Raw genomic sequence first — 22,040 nt, 5'->3', positions numbered from 1 at the left:
CAACGCGCCGGACGCGACAACGCCTTCCGACGCGACGGCCTTGTCCACCTCCCTATTGTTCTCGGACTGCGCTCATACTCTGACAAGGTTTTATTCGACGAGTTGCTTTCTCGCGTTGCTCTAAACCCTTAAGAACGTCGAGTATCCTAGTCTTGCGCGCGGGATGCCTCGAGAAATCGTGACCGTGCAACTGGGCCAGTGCGGCAACCAAAGTGCGGCTTCATGACTGCGTGCGGACGCCGGATATGTCTCTAATTGACTGTACTCCAAGTGGGTTCCGTGTTCTGGCAGCGGCTGTGTGCGGAGCACGGCATTAACAAAGAGGGCATTCTAGAGGAGTGGGCTACTGAGGGCGGCGATCGCAAGGACGTATTCTTCTACCAAGCCGACGACGAGCACTACATTCCCCGTGCTATTCTGGTCGATCTTGAGCCTCGAGTGCGTTCGTGGAGCCTACCACACTGATTACAGTACCTAAGCCACGTCTCTCCTTGTAGGTAATCAACGGCATATTGACATCGCCGTATGCAAACTTGTACAACCCAGAAAACATATTCGTCTCAAAAGACGGGGGTGGCGCCGGGAACAACTGGGCGCAAGGTTATTCCGCCGGCGAACGAATATACGAAGAAGTCATGGAGATGGTCGACCGAGAAGCCGAGGGCAGCGACTCTCTAGAGGTGATCGTGCTTCACGTCCTCCTGAATGATGCTCATCGTGATGGCATTCAGGGTTTCATGCTCATGCACTCAATAGCTGGCGGAACCGGCTCGGGCCTGGGGTCCTTCTTACTCGAACGGCTTAACGACAAATTCCCTAAGAAGCTCATCCAAACGTACTCTGTCTTCCCCAACGCGCAAGAGGGAGACGTTGTCGTACAACCATACAACGCGCTGCTCACGCTGAAGCGACTTACAAACCATGCAGATTCGGTCGTCGTGCTCGATAACGGCGCATTAGCTCGAATATCTGCCGATAGGTTACACGTACAAACGCCAACCTTCGACCAGACAAATCAGCTCGTAAGCGATTGCAATTCAACATGGGAGATCTGCGTCATGACTTGTTCGTCAGGTGTCCACAGTAATGGCGGCGAGCACGCAAACACTAAGATACCCTGGTTATATGAACAACGACCTCGTAGGGATCATCGCATCGCTGATCCCTACGCCACGATGTCACTTCCTCATGACCTCATATACACCCTTCACCAGCGACCAGATCGACAAGGTTTGTCCGCTTTAGATGACGTGCGTAGAAAACCTTACCGAACATGTCCAGGCTAAGCCAATCAGGCGTACGACTGTGCTCGATGTCATGCGTCGCCTCCTCCAACCCAAGAACCGCATGGTCTCAACGACGCCCAGCAAGACCGCCTGCTACGTCTCAATACTGAACATTATTCAGGGCGACGTTGACCCTACCGATGTATGCAGTCAATTATTATGTATGCTCACACTCACGCTGACGGCTGTTAACCCTCGCAGGTCCATCAATCGCTGCTCCGCATCCGCGAGCGCCAGCTCGCAAACTTCATCCCATGGGGCCCGGCTTCCATCCAGGTCGCGCTGACACGCAAGTCACCCTACATCGCGACCAACCACCGGGTGAGCGGCCTCATGCTCGCGAACCACACGAGTATCGCCTCCGTATGTCGTCTCTCCATGCTCTAGGCACGCCACTCGGAAGCTGACCTCAAATGCGCGCCTCGTGCAGCTCTTCAAACGCATGATTGACCAATTCGACCGGCTGCGGAAGCGCAATGCGTTCGTCGAGCAGTACAAGAAGGAGAAGATGTTCGAGAACGGTCTCGAGGAGTTCGACGATGCGCGGTGAGTCCTTATCGGACGTGCCGCGAGGCGTGCTTCTGACTGACAACGTTGCACCGCGAAGCGCAACTGCCGAGGAACTGCTCAAAGAATACAAAGCCTGCGAGAGTCCTGACTACATCACATACGTACGTAGGATAAGCTTGCATGAGGATTTGGCAGCCAGACTAATAGCGCTTCCAGGGATCGAACGACGGAGAACAGGCTTCTTGATACTGTGTGTTGTTGTTGTAACATTACTGTCTTGTGTCCTGGGTCGCTCTTTTGTTCTCCGTGTAGGTCACAGCTTGTATAATCACCCTCTCAAAACATATTCAAAACATTGGCAATGTTGTCATGCGATAACACTGACGGGTAAGGAGAGCTCTACTGTGACAACTGGCAGGAGACGCCATCGATTATACAGATGCAAGATGCAGAGCGCAGAAAACGAAGTCCGTTATGCCGTAGTGACGTGTCGTGGAGGGGTCGACCTACGGTCCCTTCGGCCCCCCCAGCTTCTTGCCAATGTCCGCACCTGCGTGAATGCTGTGTGAGAGACTGACTGTTGCTGTAGAAGCTAGTGGAGGGATACGTACCACGGAGTTTCACCCCGAGAGTGCGTTCAAGCTTGCTGAGGATCTGCGGGTTCGGGATGGCCTTGCTGGACTCGTAGTCCTGGATGACGGACGGCTTCTCGTTTACCTTCTGCGCGAGGTCTTTCTGCGAGAGCTGCTTCTCCATGCGTGCGGTCTGGATGGCCTGGATGCGGGGGTTCCTATATGAGCACACGACCAGGAAGCGACAGGCCACGCTGTGACGCATACCTTTCCAACGGTGGGCGCGATCTTTGGTGGTGGCGCGACCTCGTTTTCGCGGTCAAGCTTGGCTATCCGCTGATGGTCGGTGCCTGCGCGAAACAGGGACGGACGTCGCTGTCAGCCACAAATATCCAAGGGGATATGGAGAGGAGGTACGTACCCTGATGGGCCTTGTTCAGCCCTGCGGTCACCTTCTTGTCTGTCGCCACGACGGCACCAACTCGTCGAGCCTGCAAGCCCTGTCAGACAACCCATCCATCTCAAGAACATCAAGAGCGACGTACAGCTGGAGGATATGGCAGAAAATACTCGTGAGCACTGTGCGAGGCCAGGCGATCTCACCTACATACCATTCAGATCTGAAGCATTCCTGGTAACTTTGGGAGCCTTGGCCTTGAAACCGATAACGGTCTTGCTGTCCCAGTCGAGGTTGCTCATGGTGTCTATGGTCTAGGAGTGTGTGTTGAAGTTGGGTGTGAGGACGTGGAAGATGTGCAAGTGGTGTGGAGCAGTGCGGTCGCTTACGTCTCACTAAATATCGGATGCGCTTGTTCCGTGTCACGCCTGAGTCATTCATTTATAAAGTACTCTTACACCTTTACCACAGTCTGCCTAACACTTTGAGTACATGTTCGGAGCCGATGGGAGCACGCAGAAAAACATGAAAATATGAGTCCATGCTCTAGAGGTCCTTCCGTTGATTGATGAGATGGTGATATAAATGATGTGCGGGGGCTTTTCTTTGCTCTAATACGCCCCTCCTGCTTGTTTTGTCCAAGGCCGGTCGACCTATGCACGCCTCTTCAGAAAGACGAGTGCGGTGCAAGCAGCTCCTACGATGACTCCAGCGGCGGAGGACAACAACAGGCCGGATATCTTCTGCAGAGCAGTCTTTGTCGACTGCCGCGGTCGCCCGCCGACCTCCTGGACCTTGGGCACCCGGTTGTACTCCCAGCCGTCGTCGAGGAGCTTCGCCATCATCTCGCCGTCCAGCGCCGCCAGGTCCTCCATCTCCCACGCCGTGCACACGTCCACCATCCACCGCATGCGCCGCTTGCCCAGCTCCCCGCCCACGCCCGGCGCGCGCTCCCGCAGCTTGTTCCGCAGCTGCCCGACCTTCTCGATCGCCTCGCCCGCGTGCTCCGGGAGGCTGTTCTCGATGCGCCGCCGGATGATGTTCGCGAGCTTCGGGCTCTGGCCGTTCGTCGAGATCATGATCTGCAGCGGCCCGCTGCGAATCTGCGAGCCGAAGTAGAAGTCGCACGACGGCGGGATGTCCGCGACGTTGATGGGGACCTTGAGGGCGCGCGCCATGGCGCAGATCGTCCGCGATGTCTCCACGTCGTCGATGGCCGTCAGGACCATGTCCACGTCGACGAGATCCTCCGGGCCTGCAAACGTGCGGTCGTGGTACGTGATGCGGTCCGACGACTCGATGAAGCGCTTGGTAAGGGGGTGAAGTCCGTCGCGCGGCGCGATGAGCGTGACGAGAGCGTCGGCGACCAGAACGGACTCGATGCGGCCCGATGCGACGTCGCCGCCGCCGACAATGAGTACGCGTTTACCCTTGAGCTGCCATGCGAGCAGGAGAGACCCGCCGGTGAACGATGAAGTGTCCGTCGCCATTGCGCTTGAGCTGGCCGTCACCGCTCCTGTATGACATCCTGAGTCACGTGCAGTGATCTCATTGGTCAGGATGTCGCGCAGGTATTCTGGCAGTAATCATTACGTCGAGAGGTCACCATGGAATCGGAGAAGGATCAAAGGAAGAGGTTGTGATAGGTGCGACTATTGAAGCCAACAAATCCAGCAGAGTTGCAAGTGAGGAAAGCAATATATTTCGATTATTCTCTCCGCGAAGGGAGCTACGACCGCTGGCCCGAGACCTCTCTCTGCGCATCAGCACACGGCGTGTCAGTGCTGTGTCAGATATCCGGTGATCTTCTGGATGAAATTCGGTTGAGTAGTGATTTGACCATGTACGCACGCGATCTACTTGCTCTTACACTCAGCCTCGGCGTTTGCAGAGCATTTATTCGTGATCGCCGCGGCCATCATCTACGCCGGTGTAGCTTGCTTGCCGCGACGCGCTTTATGGGGACACCTAGTTAGTAGTGATGTTTGTAGACAAATCAAGCACACTTGTCCACTTCTGGTATAGTCAAAGCTTGTCTAGAGTGTCAGGAGAAGTCATCAACTATTCAAAGGTATGATACCCAGAAGTATGACATGCACAGCAGATCTCGGGGAAACCTTAAGAGTTCATCTTCAGCTGAGAACTGGCCAGAGCTGTGATAGCGGCAAGGCTCTCGTAATCTTCGCCAAGGATATCTCGATGTTGTCCTGGCCGTCCGACGTCGCAGTGAATGAGGATGAGTTCAAACCATGACAATCTGTTTGAGCCTGAAGTCACAGCCCCCGAGCGTCGAGCGCTATGCGCTCGAGTCATGGCAGGCGTTGCCGCGTAATGTCCGTAAATAGAGACAGCGAGAAGGTATACATAGATTGAACGAGCGGCAGAGCGACTCATGTCAAATATAGCGTGGTATAGACAACGACAGTCGACGAACAGATGGATCGTTGCGAGAGGGAACACCCCACATCAGCCGCTGACAGCGGCAGCCTCCCTCGCCGAGGATGCACCGCCCTCGCAAGCAAACATCGCTCCCGGCCGCAAGACACTCGTACATACTTGGACCACGAGGACGACGCGTTGTGCATCCCGGACGACATACCAATTGCGGGTACCTCGCTCGCGGCCTTGATCGTAAAGTCAGATTGATACTCGATTGCGACGATTTTCGAGGACATCATTGATGTGTTCCTTGGCGCTGTCCTCTCGTGAGCACTGACGTCGAACAGCCACCATCATGACGGCAGCCGAGATGGCATCGGCCGCGGCCAGGACATTAATGTGGACAGTCTGAAAAAGCAGACCTTCGCTGTGGCGGACAGGGATTGTTGGTCGCCTGTGGCAGCAGGACAATAGCGACGACGCGGCGGCCTTGGAACGGTCCAGAAAGCTGCAGAAGACAAATTGAGAGCAGAAATACGAAGACATGTGGCCATGGCGACGGCTGTCAGAGAGTTCATCACTGCCGTTTCGGAGAGCTGCTTGCCGCCATCACCCCGCTTGTACTGCATCCCTATATCCCCCCCAGGTGCGTTAGCCGGCTCCCTACCTTTCGTTCCTCCTTTCTTCTTCGGTTTCTTCGTCTGACCCTTTCGTCTTTCAGACGTTGAACGTCTTTTCCTGTTCAACTTCTTTTGTCACTGCTGCGTCAGTGTGTTGCCTGGTGCTACAGCCTCCTCTGTTGCGTCCATTCTCTCCGGAAGAGCCTTCATAGTTCCTACATTCCCTCTTTCTCCTCGAGTCGCCCCGATATTGTCATCCGCAACCAACACACACAACGTGAGTACTGGTGATATTGAATTAGCAGCTTTGATTCTACTCAGCCATCGCCATCGACCTGTAGCTTCCAAATCATCACCCCATAGTTGACCTCCAACATGTCTCGCCAAATCAAGTACATCATGGGCTTCTGGGGCTTCTGCGACTTGCTCCTGCTCGCAGCTGCCATCGCGTCCATTGCCTTCTCTGTCATCTGGCGGCAACCCAATCTCCTCATCAACCTGACGATGGACGCCCAGCACCTCACCGGTGCGTCGATTCAGGCTCGTTGGGCTCGGTCATGCTCATGCTTTACTTGACAGCCGGGCTCATCATGGGTGTCATCCTCCTTTTGTCTTGGCTCATCTCCATCGGCGCGCTCCTCTCGCCCTCCCGTTCTACCACCGGTTTTGTCGTCCTTAACTGGGCGATCGTGGTCGACTCAATAGCAATCCTGGTAGTGGGGACTTCGCTCTGGTTCTACACGCTGCACATCCAGGACAACTACCTCGCCATATGGGAGGTGCAGTCCAACGCAACAAAGATCGCGGTGCAGGACCTGGTGAGTGGCCAGGCCACACATGCGTCGGCATGCCGATGATTCTGACCCGGTCGTTTACCCCAGTTCCAATGCTGCGGCTACTTCGAGCCCAACGACACGACCGTTGCTATCGGCGGGTTCTGTTCCAGCCCGGCCTTCGTCGCTGGGCTCTACAACGCAACAGTCACCACCGCCAACGCCTGTGTGGGCCCGATCACGGGCTACGCTGAGCCTATGCTCAATCAAGTCTTCACGTACGTGTTCCCACACGGCTCATGCCGCCGGATCCGTGCTGACTGCCGCCTGTTTCTCTGTCTCTCCCCGCAGTCTCGTGAGAATCTTCCCTCGTTTGCGTAGGTATGGCGACCTTATCGAGCGTGCGTTTTCCACAGGTATACGGCTTCATGGCGGTTGTCATCAGCTTGTTCCTGGCGTCGCTCTGTGTCATCAAGACGGTGGGTCTGTCGTCCGCACCCCGCGCATCCATGTTCGCTCACGCGTGTCACGTGGTCCCCCTCCCACAGAGGCAGGAAAAGGAGCGGTTCAGAAAGATCGACGCCAAGCGTGGTGGCCGTGGCTTTGTTTAGACGCATGCGCATCCGGACGCTCACCAATGTCTCATCTCGCTGCCGCGCTTTCCTCTGGGGTGTCCCGCCACTGTACTCCTACTGTCGCATCGTTCTCCGTTATCCCTCGGCGCGCCCTTCTCTCGCCTCGTCCGCGGCCCAGATGGTCGGTTTTGTTCCTCTTGGTGTGTGCTACTACTCTATCGACAACTCGTGTATTTTTCTACTTCTTTTGTCTTTCTTTGCGTGCAATGGCATTCACATTTGGGTCGGCGAAGAACCCAGGAGGATACATATCGTGGTGTGATGTTGGCATGGGGGCGTCTCGGAGTCGAAGGTAGCCGGTACGTGGTTTCCGTTTCTTCTGTGGCTCGTTGGCCGGGGGCTTGGCGCACCTGCGTAGCGACTGAAGTACTGATGACACGCGCGACGTCCAAGCGCCTTGGCAAGGCAAGGCATCTGGGCCACCATCAATCATCCGCCACATCTTGTCGAACCGCCCCTGGATCCTGAAGGTCTCATCTCTGACATCACAACGTCAACTTAGATTCTGACGGGACACATGCGTGACAACTTGACAGGACACCTTAAGACAAGCTGGGTGGGACCAAGTACAGGTGACAGAACATCGAGACAGCTGCCGATGTAGCTCCTGTTCTTGTCAGCGAGTTACGAGTGGGGCACACCGGCCCAGCCCGAGACAGAAACAGCACTTACCGACACGCACTCGTCGATGTCTCCGAGTGCAAGCTTGGTAATCCGGGATTCTGATGTCCCACTGGACGTTCTTCTGCTGTCGGTGTCTCCAGGCTGCCCGCCACCTGAAGCCGTAATTGGCCTTAGTACGTCATAGCCATAGCAGCAATGTCTCCGCGACGAGGCGCACTGCTTTGTCCCTCGCATTATCTGGCAAGGAGCGCATTCGGCAAGAGCTTTCTGCGTCTGACCGCATCTATAGCCGCGACGTGTGCGACTCTCTCAAGGCCTTATGACTGAGTTCGGGGCATCTCTCTCTTAATCTAATGCCAATGTGAAATGATATGAGGCCATATGCCTGTATGCCGGTGATCTTGGCTAGTAGGACGTGCGGGTGGCATACCACATTCGGAGGAATAGACGATAGATTCTGGCTTCCGAGTTATCTGCTGAGGAACCCGGCCCTATGCGAGCAGTGTCGGTGCATGTCATTCAATGTATTGACTTCGGCTAGAGGACGTACTACCCGCCATAATGCATAATGATTGACGTAACCATTGAAAGTCCTAACTAAACGACGTAAAAATTACAATCATCAGCAATTCATTAGGAGAGTGGCTATCATGACCAATACTACGAAGGGAAGTTAAGAGTCCAATTCTCCGAGCGTCCACAAAGTGCGAGAGTCTGCTATATTGTCCATGCGCAAATGTCCAAGAAGTCTACACCCGCACAGCACGCAGCCGCTTAGGCGCACAAGTATCTGCTTGGTACAGCCCGTCATTGGTTGTCGAGGGTTCGTATACCACAATATATGCGCTGCCTGTCGCCTCACAGAGCGCAAATTTGTCTGTGCGTTCGTTGACGGCGATAGTGGCATACCCATTGGCGTCCGACTGACGGAAGACCCCGCGTGAGCAATCTCCATGTGTGCAAGGCGAGAAGTACGCACCACAGCGCAGTAGGTGGCATCGTTGGACAGCCCGCTCGAGGGCAGGGTCACCGTGAACTCAAGCTCCGAGCCGGGGTTGACCGCGTTGTCGTACACGGCGAGCCCTTGTTCGTGAGGGCCAGGGTTCGGGATCAGCGCGCCTCCAACGAGGCTGAAGGTCGGAAAGTCGCTCTGGTAGCTCGCCGAGATGGTCTGGAGGACGAAAAATATATCAACGATCCACGGGCGAAGGAGGTTACGGTTCTATGGCTCACCGATATCCACCAGGTACTTGCTTCGCCACTCGTTCCCGGGGGACCAGTAGTCAGGGCGAGAGGGGCACCGGTACTGTTATCCGGAGCGTCCATGTCGATAGCCGCAATAGTGAAGTTATACGACAGGGAATCTGTCGAGCCCGCGCCGAGAGCGTTGCAGGGGTTCTGGCGCGCCGACAAGGTAGGGAGGGCGCTGGCTGTTGCAGCGAGGACAGCGGAAGCGATGGCAAAAGCGAACATGTTGATCGAAATGGATGTGAAGAGATTTATAGGAGGAATGATCAATGTACCTCGAAGAGTAAGGTAGAGGAAGTCGGGGTGCGGTTTTGAAATGTAAACACCCGTATTTATATGCTGCAGACTCGTCTTCACAGAGTGATTTGCGGGCTGTATTTACGGAGCCGATGAGCTTGGTATAGGCCTACCAAGGCCGGGATAGAGTCGTGCAGATCTTCGCCAGCATAGCAATTGGCGAACACTCACCGCTGTAAGTCGAAACCACGGCGTTCTATGACCGCATTTCGTGGCAAAAACATTTCCGCAGACCGGGCATCATCCCAGGCATTGCAACTGCGTGTTGCATGCAATCTTTCGCAACTCAGACTTTCGTCAACTTGATCGTCCGACATCTGCAACTACGTCCTTGGGTTCTAGCCACGACTATTGCCTTACCTTTGGTTAGATCATTACACTTTAGCGACAGACGCAGACTGAACCAGAATGTCTTATGACGCACTGCCGGCGTGCAATCAGCGCATCAAAACCCAATTGCATCGCCATGCGGACACAGCAATCGGTACATGGATGACGAAGGCTACTCAAAAGCCACAAGCAAAGTGAACTGCTGTGATCCGCATGCTGATGCACTGGTTAGTCAAACAATGTTTCAGGTGCAGCCATGAGGGATGCATGCTCGCTGGAGTGGCAGCAAGCAGCAGGGCGCGCTTGACAGACAACATAGAACGCCCTCGTACCCAGAATAATGTGATTTGTTGTTCAGAAGAGAGTACAACAGAGGAGGTTCGTACTCGGACAACGCTATGAATCAAAAGGAGGGCAGTGAATCACTCACTTGCTAGATGCTCGTAGTTATGCGAGTGCTCTGTCTAGTTTCACGAATGAGAACACATGGTACATATTTCGTCTCCAGTTTCATTCGAGGACGACAGCAGGACGAGACGAGACGTTGTTGACGTTGAGATGTGGTTGTGCCTCTGCGCAGGCAGTCCATAGGTCTATATCCGGTACTGAGGAACTTCGTCGCAGCCAACATTCACGCCAGTCACAAGCGTAAGAGTGAGAAGGTTTATGCAGACGGAAGCGGTAATGAGAATTATGTACGACAGAGGAGCTAGCAGGACTGCACAGCCCAACGCCGCGGCGGAGTAGCCAGTGCGGTCGCCATGAACGGTCCCCCTACCCACCTAGGCAATCTCTAGTCTCTCCTTTGTTATGCTCTGTCATGTCAAATCGCAAGTCTCGTAAACGTCGCCGGACGGAGGCCTTCCAGGACGAGGGCCAGGACGAGGCCGTCCAGTCAATATCTCTCGAAACTGGACCAGCTGATGCTAGCGCTGAGCAACAAGAACCTCTTTCCGTAGAGATAGACAATCAGCAGGACAAGACAGACGTGGCAGAGCAAGAGTGTGTTGATGCGGTCGAGGTCATATCAGACCCAGAGAGGATACAGAAAGAACAGGAGATATGGGATGTCATTCGGGAGGAGCAGTATGCTGGTGAGCCTGCTGCCGCATTCGCCGTTAAAGACATGCTAAAACATGTTATTCTTTACTAGTTCTCGAGCAATTGCCGTTGTCGCTGCACCGTTCTTTCACGCTGATGCAAGAGTTGGATCAGCAAGTGCATAGTACGTGATATGTTTGCTTGGGCCTAGTACGTTCATCCAACCATACGGGATTGGTTCAGGGCACGAAGAACAATTACAGGCTGGTCTACGGCAATACTCAATCATGCGAAAAGAGCTCGCACGCATTGTGAATTCCGTTCCCGACACCCAGGCTGTCGAATCGAACGATGAAGAGAAGACAAACGTCGCGCAGCCTGGCCCTGAAGATAGCTCTCTCGCGAGGGAGGACCATACGTTGCTGCCTGACGCGCAGCCAGGAGAGAATGGGCACGCAGAACAAGCACCCGAGAACGCTAGTCCTGGGCGAGCTGCATCTTCCGTCCACTCCGAACCTGAGCCTGCCCAGAGCCGGGGATCATCGAGACGCCTGCTTGTGCAGGTTGGACAACTCGCCGACGAAGTCGAGCGCGCCGCGAATGAGAAGGTCAATGTCGCTCGGTATGCGCATGACTTGGTGAGTACACTCTGTCCGCTAGCACCTGCTCAAATTCTGATTGAAGCGTCCCTAGATCGACCGATACATTCGCGATCTCGATCGCGCCATTAAGGAGCAGGAGACCTCTATCTCTCTGGGCCTACGTCCTGGGGCGTACCCGGCGTCCATCATGCTGCCGGAGGTTGTCGCACCCTCAGGCCTCCGTGCTCGCGTCGTGCCAGAGCCTTTGGCTGAAGAACCCGTTGTGGAGGCGCCAGCAGCGCCTGAGGAGGCGGCGGCGGCGGCGGCGGACACGGGCGAGACGACGCTGGGAATAGTCTCTGAGGAAGCAGCCGCGCCGACACATGGTTCCCCTGTGCGTCCTCAGCGCAGGAGGCGCCGTCCACCGCGCATCACGATGAAGAAGAAGGTGCCGAAACTACTGGATCTCATCGAATTCGTTCCCGTGGACATGGAAGTGCCGAGTGGAGGATCAGGTCTCAAGCTGACGGTGCCGCCGCTCGCGGCAGTGATTGCGGCGAATGACCCCCCAATCGACCCGAACGAAGAGCGATGGTGTTTCTGCAACCAGGTATCCTTCGGGGTGGTAAGTGGGTCCACTGCGCGATTCGGCCCAATACTTATCTTTGTTGTATCCGTAGATGGTCGCCTGCGACAACGAGAACTGTACCCTCCAATGGGTGAGCGTTGATCATTACTGTTCACATAGCGATTTAATTGGCTCATTTTTTCAGTTTCATCTTGGATGTGTCGGCCTGACAGAAGCGCCAGCGGACGATGAGAAGTGGTACTGTCGAGATTGTGCCCCGCTTATGGTTGCTTCCTCGCCGAAATTGCGCAGTAAGCGTATCAGCAGCGCCACGCGCAAATGATCTGTTGCAGCCCATGTGTATTGTATGTACGTACGATGAAAGAGGTTTCTCAATGTTGTATGCGTTTTCACCAATGACCCATGCGCTACTACGGAGGATGCAGTGCACCGTGTACTGATCTCTGTTCCGTTTAACCTAAGTACATACTCATCATATGATCTCCTGGAAGGCAGGCATGCAAGTGGTGCCGCGTCTGTGAGTAGGATAACTGAAGGGGCTTCACTGCCCCAGACGTCTGGCGTCAGATATGCTGGTCCCGCCGCTGTCCATGACTATAAGTAACGGTGCGCGAACAGCCTTAGAAACTCAAAGGGATGAGTGCAGAGACAATCAGGATCGCAGTTGCGAGTGTGAGATAAACGATATGATTTTGGAGCCAGCAAGATGCTGAGGAGTCTACGTTCGAAATGCTCTATATCGCAGAAGATAGGCCCACGCAAACGAGTCGCATCTTATGCGTGTTTGAGTATTTGCCTTGTTCAATGATCCTTCGCTTGTCGTATCAAACTGGCCGAGTTAGCCCGCCTTGGTTTGATGATGCACTTAAATGGCTTGGGATGCCTGCGAATACACTGTTTAAGACATTGTCAACCTTGTGGGGAGGTACTTGCCTGATGCTATGCTCAGGAAACTCGAGGTCTAGCGGTATCTCCTTCCCTGATCCATCCACGGCAGGCGTTATCTTGAACGCGTAGAACATGGATGCAATGGTGATCCAGAGGTGGGTTTCAGCGAGGACAGACGCTAGCACGCCCAGAGTGAACACAGTGTAATAGTATATAGAAGCACCAGGTACCGTCTACCGAATCCATACGCAGGTCCTCTGGGATCTGGCTGGATGACAGCACCTTCTTTATTAAAAAACCGGTCTGGATTAAATTTGTGGGGTTCAAGGTAGACTCGAGGGTCGTACAGCATTGCCCTGTTGTAGAAATGTCTACTATGAGCGACTTGTGAGACAACATCATTTCATACCACGTATTAGCGATAACGACGCAGTTAGCAGGAAGACAGTAGCCGTCATATTCGTCATCCTGAGATAGCCGATGCGGCACACCTGAGCAGAAAGAACGTGAGCAAATGATGTTTTGTGTACTTTCCGGGCGCAACTTGCCAACGGGAGTCGTTGCACCCCAACTAAGCCATGATAAAACACGATAGGTGAGCAAGGGCGATAAAGATACGCATGAAACAGATAACGGAGCGTTTCAGTAATAATTGAGTGCATGTAGGGCAGCCGAGCACGGTCTTCAAAAGTCGGCAGACGATCCTTGCCAATCACACTATCCATCTCGTCCTGTGCACGCATCTGTATTGCTGGGTCCGCCACCAGGGCAATCATGGCGGTCATCAAAGCCGACATGGTCTGATGGGACGTGAGATTACCCGGTTACAGGCACAGTTCACTACGCACCGTTTCGAAGCCACCCTAATGTTTTGTTCAGCACTTAGCCGTCGTCGCAGAAGTGGTCATGAAAAGGCATACCGGAATAAGTGATCGCAGCAGTGCCTCTTATAACTTCGTCGTCATCACCCTTTGTCTCCTCAAGCAAAGTGGTGGTATAGCATGGAACCGCTGTGCCTTGGGTCTAATCGGCCCACATCCTGAGTACACGCGCGTTCTTCCGTGAGCACGACATCCTGCTCACCAGCCTTTCCTTCACGTAGTTGAAAGGCTTATAGATGAAGTCATGCAGATCCTCCCTTGTTCCGGGAGAAAGGCGTTTGATCACTGCCCCAGGGAACCAATCAAGGAGGTGTCTGATCAGGAAACAATTCAGGCATTCTGCGCAAGAGATACATACTCCAAGGCACGAAGTCAACGACGTGCGCGCCGACGGCGCTAACGGCCTCGATGGTCAAGACACCCTTCTCAGCGATGCGAATGAAGGGTTCTTCCAATGACTTAACCTCGTGCCCATACGTGAGCACCATTGTTACACCTCCCGCGAGCCTTGAGGTCAATTTCAGCGTTATGTACGAACGTGTGGCGTATAACATACCGTTTGATGTGTGCCGTGAAATTGTCTGGATCGTCCAGGAAGTCATTGAACAGGTGGTGTGCTTCCTTGAGTTCGATGTTGTAGTACTTGGGTATGTTCTGTTTATGAAAGAATTGCTGAAGGTATTTGCGGTGCCGCTTCCACTTCTCGCCGTAGTCCATGATCGGCAGGGCCCACTTCTGTTCTGTTGAAATATGAGTACTCGTTGCCGTCATGAGAAGCGCAAGCATGCGCACCCAGCCTATTACTTCACTGGCCATAGCGAAGAATGGCCGGTGGGAGTATTTCGCACTCCTCTTGTCCAATAGCTCGTGAGCCATCGTAGCGGAATTGAGAACGACAACTTCTCTGCCCAAGGTGTGGAAATAGACAATGTCACCTAAGCAAGCCCGGTCAGCATATGGTGCGAGATAAAAGTGAGGCACAAATCATATCGCTCTGACCACTTTGCGAATGTCTTCCATGGTGCTTTCGAAGGTATATCGCGGAGATTGCCAATGAGAGGATACGGCCGCGGACCTGGTGGGAAGGATGCACTTCGTCGCTTTCTCAAGTGTTGCACTATACCGTATGCTACTACCGACAACACGGTCGCGGCGTAAAGCTGAACATTAGCTGACATATCCAATCAAGGGGCCAGAGAATTTTGCCCCGGCGAGCGATAGGATGATGTTTGCCCCAATCTGCAAGCTGTAAATATATACGTGTGCATAAGCGCGACAGAGACATGCGTATAAAGCCAGTGACATTGTTTCCCTGAAACCCGACAAATGCCAATGCTATTCGACAGCCACCGCTCGCACCCATCACGGCGAGACCGAATGGCGCCGCTTTAGGAGAACAGGGCCACTCGGCGCTGGTAGTCGGTCTTGAAATGTTCAGCAGTATACAGGACTCATCATACACAGGTCGTATTTTTCATTTAAGTTATCAATTTCCGTGTCATGTCAGTACGCGCCAGATGGGAGCAGTTCAGCAGAGTGGGTACTAGTAGCAAGTAAATCAATACCGTTCAGGCGCTTAAACAATTTGTTCATGGGCGCTTTATGCAGTTCGGAGTCAGTACTGCAAAGTCGTCTTCTACTTTGATATCCTATATTGCGCTAGTCTGCAAAAGGACCCATGTGGAGCCCTTTAGGCACGAATGTCCTACACGTGTTACGCTACGGAGCGTGCGTCAAGCATCCTACGAAGAGCAGTCATGGTCGGCGAAAAACAGAAAGTTGCAAGGATACCCGGGCGGTCGGCAGACCCCCTAAGTCGGCAGGGACCTCTCGGGATGTTCGCAATCCGATCATCCATTTCGGCTCCTGGGCCAATCAGGCGAGGGGACCGACTTGGGGTGTGCCGACTGCCCGGGTACTACGGTATAGTATGTGCAATTCCTCCTACCATCTGGACCGGTAGCCTCGATAAATGCAGGCGCCACTGAGAGACCTATATTGGATGAAATCCATCCAGTGAAATGTACGGTATTCGTGTACTTTTCAGACGCAGAGCGCATGCGTTTTCATCCGGACAGTGGCATTTTCATCCAGCGAGAGTGCGAAATAAGAGTGTGAAATTCATCCGAAATTTCGAACAAAGTGCACCCCATTCATCCGGCGCTGGATTTTCTGGATTCACCCGGATAATGGGTGAAAACTCCATCGCGATGGATGAATTCCACCAGTAAGAACACGAGCAAAACCCTCGTCATAGCGGATGAATTTCAGCAGTAGTGAGAAACAAATGTTTCCAGCAAATAGCTGAGTAGATCGGCACTCGAGCCCAGGGTAGGATACATCGGTCAGAAGACATATATATCATCTATCAATACGCATATTACAGGGTTCTGTCATGCGAACATTCAATCACTATCTTATGCGCGAGCTCGAAGCCTCTATCCTTGCCATCTCAAACCGCACGCGCATGATGCCTAGCTCACAAGTCTTTCCCCTCCCTACGAGCACTCTCGTGCTCGATCTCTTCATCCTCTTCAGTTGCCCAATCGCGCACAAAGTGTTCAAGACAGGGCTGTGTGCCTGACATATTATTAGTGCCATTTCCTGCAATTGAGATGTGTGCTTACCAGAAGCATGATGTGTCCGATATTTGTCTTATCATGTCGATACCGTGGTAGACTAAGGTGAGAGCTATTAGCAACGATGTTAATAGTGCATTTGTGTTGATCACTCAGAGATACTGTGAGTTCTGGTCAAGGTTCGGCAAGGAACCCACTACTCACCTGGATCGACTCAAACAGTCAGTTGTCACTCTCTAGTCCCATCTCCACCTGCAAGTCGAACTCGTTACCCGTGGAGCAACTTTGTTCGCTAAACGATGTACCTTCGAGTCACCGAACCTTGGCTTTGAACGCTGACACCGCACCTTTTTTTTGCTCTTCGACAATGTTCACAAATGCGGAGACCCTAACATACTCCACTTCGCATGTTTCTTGCTGTGCATATGGCTACCAGGTCCAACGTCCATTGCACCGTAAGCGTGAGTCGTCGATATGACATGAGGAGAGATGTTGAGTGACGGGAGTCGACAAGTCCGGTTGCAAGAGAGGTGTGGTGCTGCGTGTTACCTCTTATGCTGACCAACCCGTTGGAGCATCCTTCATCCTAAATCCGGTAATTTGTTTGTCTCCCCTAGGCAGCCTACAATAGAGCGCCCTTTTTGATGGTCAGAGGATGGGCACTCTATTGTATATGTGGTGCAATGAGTTGAAGAGCGCATTTGCGTTCGCGGTCGATGGACGCTCGCGCAGAAATGATCTGTACATTAGTAGCCATTAGCAGAATTGATGCAATGTATCAATTGTTTGCCTTCATCATTCTGCATGATGAAAACCCGCCGCTTTTCTGGTGAAATTCATCCGTCAGGAGGGCCGGGTGGATTTCATCCATTCACGGTGTTGACTGCGTTTCATCCGCTTTTCACACCCTTGCCGTGTGAAATCGGACATTCACACGGTAAACGGAGCGAATTCACGCGGAACTGGTCTCTCAGTGAGGCTGGGTCAGCTGTGGAGAAGGTCAACTGTTTCATTTCTTCTTTGTTTTCATCATCCACCACATTCCAATTTATGAGTCGTGACGCAGCCATGGCACTTATCGCTCAGAAGCGGGGATCCTCCGATCCTCACTAATTGACTACAGGTTCCGTCATCATGCGTTCATCAGACCGACGTTCGGATCAAAAATACACGTAGTCAAGGCTGTTAGTGTGTTACATTCTGGATTGGTTGGTTAGAAGAAATCCGGGCCTAGTGTGAGACATAGGAGGGACGGCGAGCCCAAGTTCGTCGTCTCCCTGCCGGCACTGTAAAGGTGCCGCTCATGTTCTTGGTTTTTCTTCACTCTTCAGCATTCCATGCCATGAACCCCTTTATGTTGCTGTAATCTCCCATTTTCGGTACGCCAGACCTCCTACCACTCAGTTTCACATGGTGTTGTGCCAGTCATCAATTGTTTGTGCGCCTGGCATTTGGCCACCCGAGCCCAGACGAATTTGACAACATGTACCGTGTTGTAATATGCACTAATAGACCCCGTCCTAAATTTCCAGATTACGGCCGCTTGGAAATGTATTTCAAGTGCACAATGAGGTGCCCTTATCACAATTTACAACATGGGAGATTGTCGACGGTGTGTTTGCCTTGGTATCTCGTTGCCTTGACTATTTTGACCTTGAACTAGATCGTATTCCCTCCTGGAGAAGGCGGATCGGATAATGATCGCGCAGAAGGCTCCCAGCCTCGGCCACGTACCTTGGCCACCTCTGGCGATTTGGCCTCGCACGAACGACTGTTGGAATTTTGAGAGCGGACGCTACTTTGGGAGCAAGGGCCTACAGGTCCAGAAGACTCGATACGTGCCTTTACTTCCGAAGGTGAAGACTGACCCGACGCTCAAACAAAAGCAGGTAGTAGTATCCTTGGTGGATCTGTGACGAGAACTTCGAATATAGAATCTCTTGTATCTTAACGAGGTACGAGCGACGTCGAATCAAGCGACTACCGGTCAGGGCTTCAGTGAGGTAAGATCAACTCTTTATTACTGTACCTAGCGACTACCGGTCACTTTACAGGGGATCAGCGCATGTACAGTGCATAGGGAAATATAGGGACTTACGAGCTTCAGTGAGGTAAGATAAACTGAGGCTCGCATCGAAACAGAGATGCTATATAACATATCGTAATGCGGTGAGTCGCCAGTATCTACGGTACGTGGCTAAACGAAAAGGAGTCCGGATATATAGTGCGGGTCAGGAACGCCAGGGGCGCGACAACGTCGCGCTGATCCCGACGCGATAATGCGGCGTCATGCGCGCACGCACACGTGGGGCGAACGGATGCGCTTGACTGTCAACATTGTATACTATATAGCACCCTGCCTCGAACATTCATCTGTTCCTTTGCAAAGAGTCACTCTGTTACGTGACGTAACAACGTTGTTATTGCGTTCGGCAAACGCCGCAATTCGCCACTTCTGGCGTTTGGCGTGACAGCTACAGCCACAGGTTGTTCACAATCACATACGGTTCAAGTTTCCGCCACAGTACGCGACTTCTTGCGTTGACCGTCATACACTCCTGGGGTATGGCTCTTTCTCTATCTCGATGTCGGTGAGTTTACGTCTCATGATGTGAACATGCGAAACGGGCTCATAGGGCTAACCTAGGGCAAACAAGAAACCGGCGACAGTGGCCAGCGGACGTTCCCTCTTAGCGCTCAACGACGATATTCTCCTCGATATTGTCTCATTTCTCTCGCAAGATGATGCCTTGAAGCTTTCGCGCACGGCACGGGGTATTTATAGCATCGCTATGCGCCAGGTTCTTTCAGTAGTCAGCTTTCATCACTGCGATCAAGTCTTGCGTTTCCACGCGCATATGCTTCGGGAAGTGCCTACTCGTTCCTTGCGGTGGGTCCGGTCGCTCGAAGTTTCAATCTTCATACTGCCGTCTTGCCGCATAAGCTGTGTGCATATGTTCTCCTGTATAGCGGATATTCTCGAGCACACAACGAATCTACGATCTCTCGATCTTCCGCAAGATGAAGAGCTATTACACCAACAACCTCGCATCGGATCCGGAATGGCGTCTCTCTCCAGCCTGTCCGAGCTGTCGTTGGAGGGTTTGCTGACCCATCACGGACTCTCAATGCTCGGCCAGGTGAATCCCAAGCTCAGGAAGCTTTCCATCAGAATGTCACGGAGTGATTTGGACCCTATGGACATTTTCGATGTTCTAACACGCCTGAGCAACCTTCAAACACTAAAGATCAGCGAGGCCAATTTTCAGGAGGAGGGACGGAGACCAGGCTCACAAAGGAGCCGAATTCCCGTCATACCGTCTATAACAAGGCTTAACCTCCGCTACTACCGAGATGTCCCCGGACTGGTGTGTACATTTCCGAATGTACGGGAGCTACGCATGACTTTCTGCGGCACATCTTATCGAGCCGATAAAGAACATACATGGTGGCCTACTCTCGATCATTTGTGTATTGACAACTATAGCACATGGCCGACCCTGTGCCAAGTTCACCGTTTGGACCTAAGTTCAACCCTTAGTGAACTGTATCTGCCGAGGGTACAGAGGCTGTCACCCGTCCGGCTCTCATTCACCGTAGGAACGTGCGAGCCCTCGTTCTGGGAAACGTTACTTGGCAACTTACCGAGGCTCCGTGCTCTTGAAGTGACATTGCGGAGTTTACGCTTGGCAAATCTGGAAGAAGTGTCGCTCATTCAGTGGACGGTATGTTATACCTGTGTTTACAATAACAATCTTTGACATGTAGATGTCCCAGGAGAATATGTTATGTTTCTTTCGTCCGGCTCATATCGCCTCTCTGAAAATCAAGGTAGACACTAGGTTCTGTTCTATAGATGAGACTTCATTGCAGATCGCGATGGTGCCGGCGAGATTGCATGCGTTGTCCCGGCTCGTCGCCGAAAGTGTTCCGTCGATGGAGCTGTTTGCAGTCGGCCTTGCCGGTCGTTGGCCGAAACCAAACTGGACGCACTGGACGCGAATACGTCTTAACGGGGACAATCAGCGTGTCGTAGAAATCATCGCTCCCACCACGGGTGAGGAAGCACTCGCACGGATCAGCTCTCGTTTTTACGAGAGTGTATCAGGCACAGGATGAGTCCGTAAGTCGTGCGCGACGTCATGCTTATAACTCTAAAATATTATATAGATAGTCAAAAACGAACGTCGGTTGTCGTTTGCAACAAGCAGCAGGTAGGTCGCATAAGCCTCGATGATGTGTTTGTGCAGAGCTCCTAGTCTAGTGAATATCATTGATTATCACTTCGTTCGTATCTTTCAATGCCGACATTGTGAGCTCTAGAGCGTACGACGTCGATCGCTTTCACATTGCACTCAACAGACTGGGTCATGTTCTGAGATATGGCGAGGCGTCCAGCGCCACTGCCACATAATAGTCAAGCTCTCGCAAGGGTTCCGGCATTAGACAGTCGATATCAGGCTGGGGCCCTCAGTCGCCCTTGCCATTTCTGCAAAGTGAGCGTGTTCAAGTTCTAGCCTTGGGGTGTTGATGGCGGTAAACGTCAATTAAACCTCTGCGTCTCTCGCGGACCACTATGCCCCATCTGCGCCATGCCTGTCTTCTGCCGACGTGGCAAGATCACAAAACTATGGGCCTTTGGATAGACACTAGTCGTCAGCTCGGAATGGCTAACACCACTAGTCCCCCACTACTCATTGACGGCAGCACGCTCGGAGGCGGCGGTCAACTTCTACGCAACTCAATCGCCCTCGCAGCTCTCCTTGGTAGGCCTATCAATGTCAACAAGCTGTCTCCCAAAGGCAAACAGCGTAGTCTGAAAGCGCAGGACGCCGCCGGTGCGTACCTGCATGCGGCCATAAGGTGACCAACGCCATACTGATTTTAAGACTGTATACAGGACCACATCTTATTGCGGATATTTGCTCAGGTAACATGGTAGGTTGCAAGAAAGGATCGACAAGTATCGAGTTGCATCCAGGGTCTATCTGTCTCGCTGAAGACTATACTGCCGACTCCCAAACCGCCGGCTTGGTCGCGCTGCCCCTGCAAGTCGCGTTGCCATGCCTTCCATATTCCTCGCCCGGCGCATCCCTCGAGCCCGCATACCTCACCTTCTGCGGTGCCACAAACCCGGTACATCATACATGGCCCGCAGATTGACTACACGGCGAACGTCTTCCTGCCTTTCCTCCGCCGTCACTTCTCGTTGTCCTCTGTGCTACGTGTCGCGTAGCGCGGCTTCTCCTCGAGGGGCGGCGGAATGGTGGATGTTTTCTGTATCTCCCAGACACGGGCCCTTCCCGGCTATCACGCTCACGAAGCGCGGACCAGTCACCGCTGTCAGTGGGTGCGCCTACGCCGCGGGACTCCCGGGGTGCTTCACTACCGCCGTGCGTAAGACGGCTGAAGAATTCCTCGTTAAAGCCGGAATCATTCGGCAGCTAATCAACACCGAGACAATTCGAGAGAGCCTTCCGGGGCTGTAAGCCGCGGCTCTGGGATCGTCCTTTGGGCTACCACCCGGGGTGACAAAACAATTGGCATATTTTAGCACTATTCTAGTCCTTCCCTCTAGCATTACTATGACGGATCTCCTAGTAGCGGTATCGTGAGGAAAAGACCCAAGTCTAGACAGTACAGCGTGAAAAACCTGTGTGGTCATTAGCCGGTGGCGCTCCTTGTCATCGGCAAATGTTTATCACATCTCGGAGGCCGTTCTCTGATCGGGGCCAACAGCCGCTCATCGACAGACTCCTCCGAGACGATCGGGAGAATATAGTCATTAAGCCGCAATAGGGTGTTCGACA

General features: G+C 53.1%; 10 protein-coding genes across 10 annotated transcripts; 5 read left to right on the top strand and 5 right to left on the bottom strand.

Moving 5' to 3' along the window:
• Positions 1-70: 70 nt before the first annotated feature.
• On the top strand, positions 71-2,174 carry POSPLADRAFT_1064877 (hypothetical protein; the record flags this gene model as incomplete). The annotated part of the gene is made up of 10 exons (XM_024481865.1): positions 71-212; positions 272-438; positions 498-680; positions 732-1,022; positions 1,075-1,230; positions 1,282-1,428; positions 1,488-1,649; positions 1,717-1,832; positions 1,894-1,957; positions 2,109-2,174. Exons 1-10 carry the CDS (start codon positions 164-166, stop codon positions 2,172-2,174), a joined length of 1,401 nt encoding a protein of 466 aa, XP_024341455.1. The 5' UTR covers positions 71-163.
• Positions 2,138-3,121, bottom strand: POSPLADRAFT_1038757 (hypothetical protein). Its single transcript, XM_024477440.1, has 5 exons — positions 2,978-3,121; positions 2,790-2,859; positions 2,636-2,718; positions 2,408-2,570; positions 2,138-2,346 (listed from the first exon to the last, which is right to left on the bottom strand). The coding sequence occupies exons 1-5, from the start codon at positions 3,065-3,067 to the stop codon at positions 2,303-2,305; spliced, it is 450 nt and encodes a 149-aa protein (XP_024341454.1). The 5' UTR covers positions 3,068-3,121; the 3' UTR covers positions 2,138-2,302.
• Positions 3,122-3,288: 167 nt separating this feature from the next.
• Positions 3,289-4,453, bottom strand: POSPLADRAFT_1038756 (hypothetical protein). Its single transcript, XM_024477439.1, has one exon. It carries the CDS (start codon positions 4,253-4,255, stop codon positions 3,419-3,421), a length of 837 nt encoding a protein of 278 aa, XP_024341453.1. The 5' UTR covers positions 4,256-4,453; the 3' UTR covers positions 3,289-3,418.
• Positions 4,454-5,835: 1,382 nt separating this feature from the next.
• Positions 5,836-7,418, top strand: POSPLADRAFT_1038754 (hypothetical protein). The gene is given in 7 exon segments (XM_024477438.1): positions 5,836-6,041; positions 6,106-6,290; positions 6,344-6,582; positions 6,646-6,815; positions 6,833-6,836; positions 6,954-7,016; positions 7,086-7,418. The coding sequence occupies 6 exon segments, from the start codon at positions 6,164-6,166 to the stop codon at positions 7,146-7,148; spliced, it is 666 nt and encodes a 221-aa protein (XP_024341452.1). The 5' UTR covers positions 5,836-6,041; positions 6,106-6,163; the 3' UTR covers positions 7,149-7,418.
• A 1,127-nt stretch (positions 7,419-8,545) lies between these two features.
• POSPLADRAFT_1134995 (hypothetical protein) lies at positions 8,546-9,269 on the bottom strand (the record flags this gene model as incomplete). Its single annotated transcript, XM_024484532.1, has 3 exons — positions 8,546-8,719; positions 8,776-8,967; positions 9,030-9,269. The coding sequence occupies 3 exons, from the start codon at positions 9,267-9,269 to the stop codon at positions 8,546-8,548; spliced, it is 606 nt and encodes a 201-aa protein (XP_024341451.1).
• Positions 9,270-10,491: 1,222 nt separating this feature from the next.
• Positions 10,492-12,899, top strand: POSPLADRAFT_1044146 (hypothetical protein; the record flags this gene model as incomplete). Its single annotated transcript, XM_024478473.1, has 8 exons — positions 10,492-10,765; positions 10,825-10,896; positions 10,956-11,350; positions 11,406-11,918; positions 11,974-12,012; positions 12,067-12,172; positions 12,308-12,399; positions 12,585-12,899. The coding sequence occupies 8 exons, from the start codon at positions 10,492-10,494 to the stop codon at positions 12,897-12,899; spliced, it is 1,806 nt and encodes a 601-aa protein (XP_024341450.1).
• A 588-nt stretch (positions 12,900-13,487) lies between these two features.
• On the bottom strand, positions 13,488-14,527 carry POSPLADRAFT_1053458 (hypothetical protein; the record flags this gene model as incomplete). Its single annotated transcript, XM_024480410.1, has 7 exons — positions 13,488-13,570; positions 13,619-13,633; positions 13,691-13,793; positions 13,854-13,936; positions 14,010-14,158; positions 14,208-14,386; positions 14,444-14,527. 7 exons carry the CDS (start codon positions 14,525-14,527, stop codon positions 13,488-13,490), a joined length of 696 nt encoding a protein of 231 aa, XP_024341449.1.
• A 1,603-nt stretch (positions 14,528-16,130) lies between these two features.
• POSPLADRAFT_1134640 (hypothetical protein) lies at positions 16,131-16,401 on the bottom strand (the record flags this gene model as incomplete). Its single annotated transcript, XM_024484505.1, has 2 exons — positions 16,131-16,223; positions 16,279-16,401. Coding segments are annotated over 2 exons (216 nt in total), but the record flags the coding sequence as incomplete, so codon positions are not given.
• Positions 16,402-19,292: 2,891 nt separating this feature from the next.
• On the top strand, positions 19,293-20,644 carry POSPLADRAFT_1134551 (hypothetical protein; the record flags this gene model as incomplete). Its single annotated transcript, XM_024484490.1, has 6 exons — positions 19,293-19,598; positions 19,797-19,955; positions 20,104-20,262; positions 20,339-20,353; positions 20,401-20,444; positions 20,548-20,644. The coding sequence occupies 6 exons, from the start codon at positions 19,293-19,295 to the stop codon at positions 20,642-20,644; spliced, it is 780 nt and encodes a 259-aa protein (XP_024341447.1).
• A 252-nt stretch (positions 20,645-20,896) lies between these two features.
• Positions 20,897-21,393, top strand: POSPLADRAFT_1133660 (hypothetical protein; the record flags this gene model as incomplete). Its single annotated transcript, XM_024484378.1, has 2 exons — positions 20,897-21,068; positions 21,131-21,393. 2 exons carry the CDS (start codon positions 20,897-20,899, stop codon positions 21,391-21,393), a joined length of 435 nt encoding a protein of 144 aa, XP_024341446.1.
• Positions 21,394-22,040: the final 647 nt, after the last annotated feature.

Source organism: Postia placenta, assembly GCF_002117355.1.
Source record: "Postia placenta MAD-698-R-SB12 unplaced genomic scaffold POSPLAscaffold_3, whole genome shotgun sequence".
Lineage (NCBI taxonomy): Eukaryota > Fungi > Basidiomycota > Agaricomycetes > Polyporales > Adustoporiaceae > Rhodonia > Rhodonia placenta.
This window is presented reverse-complemented; position numbering and strand designations above follow the sequence as displayed.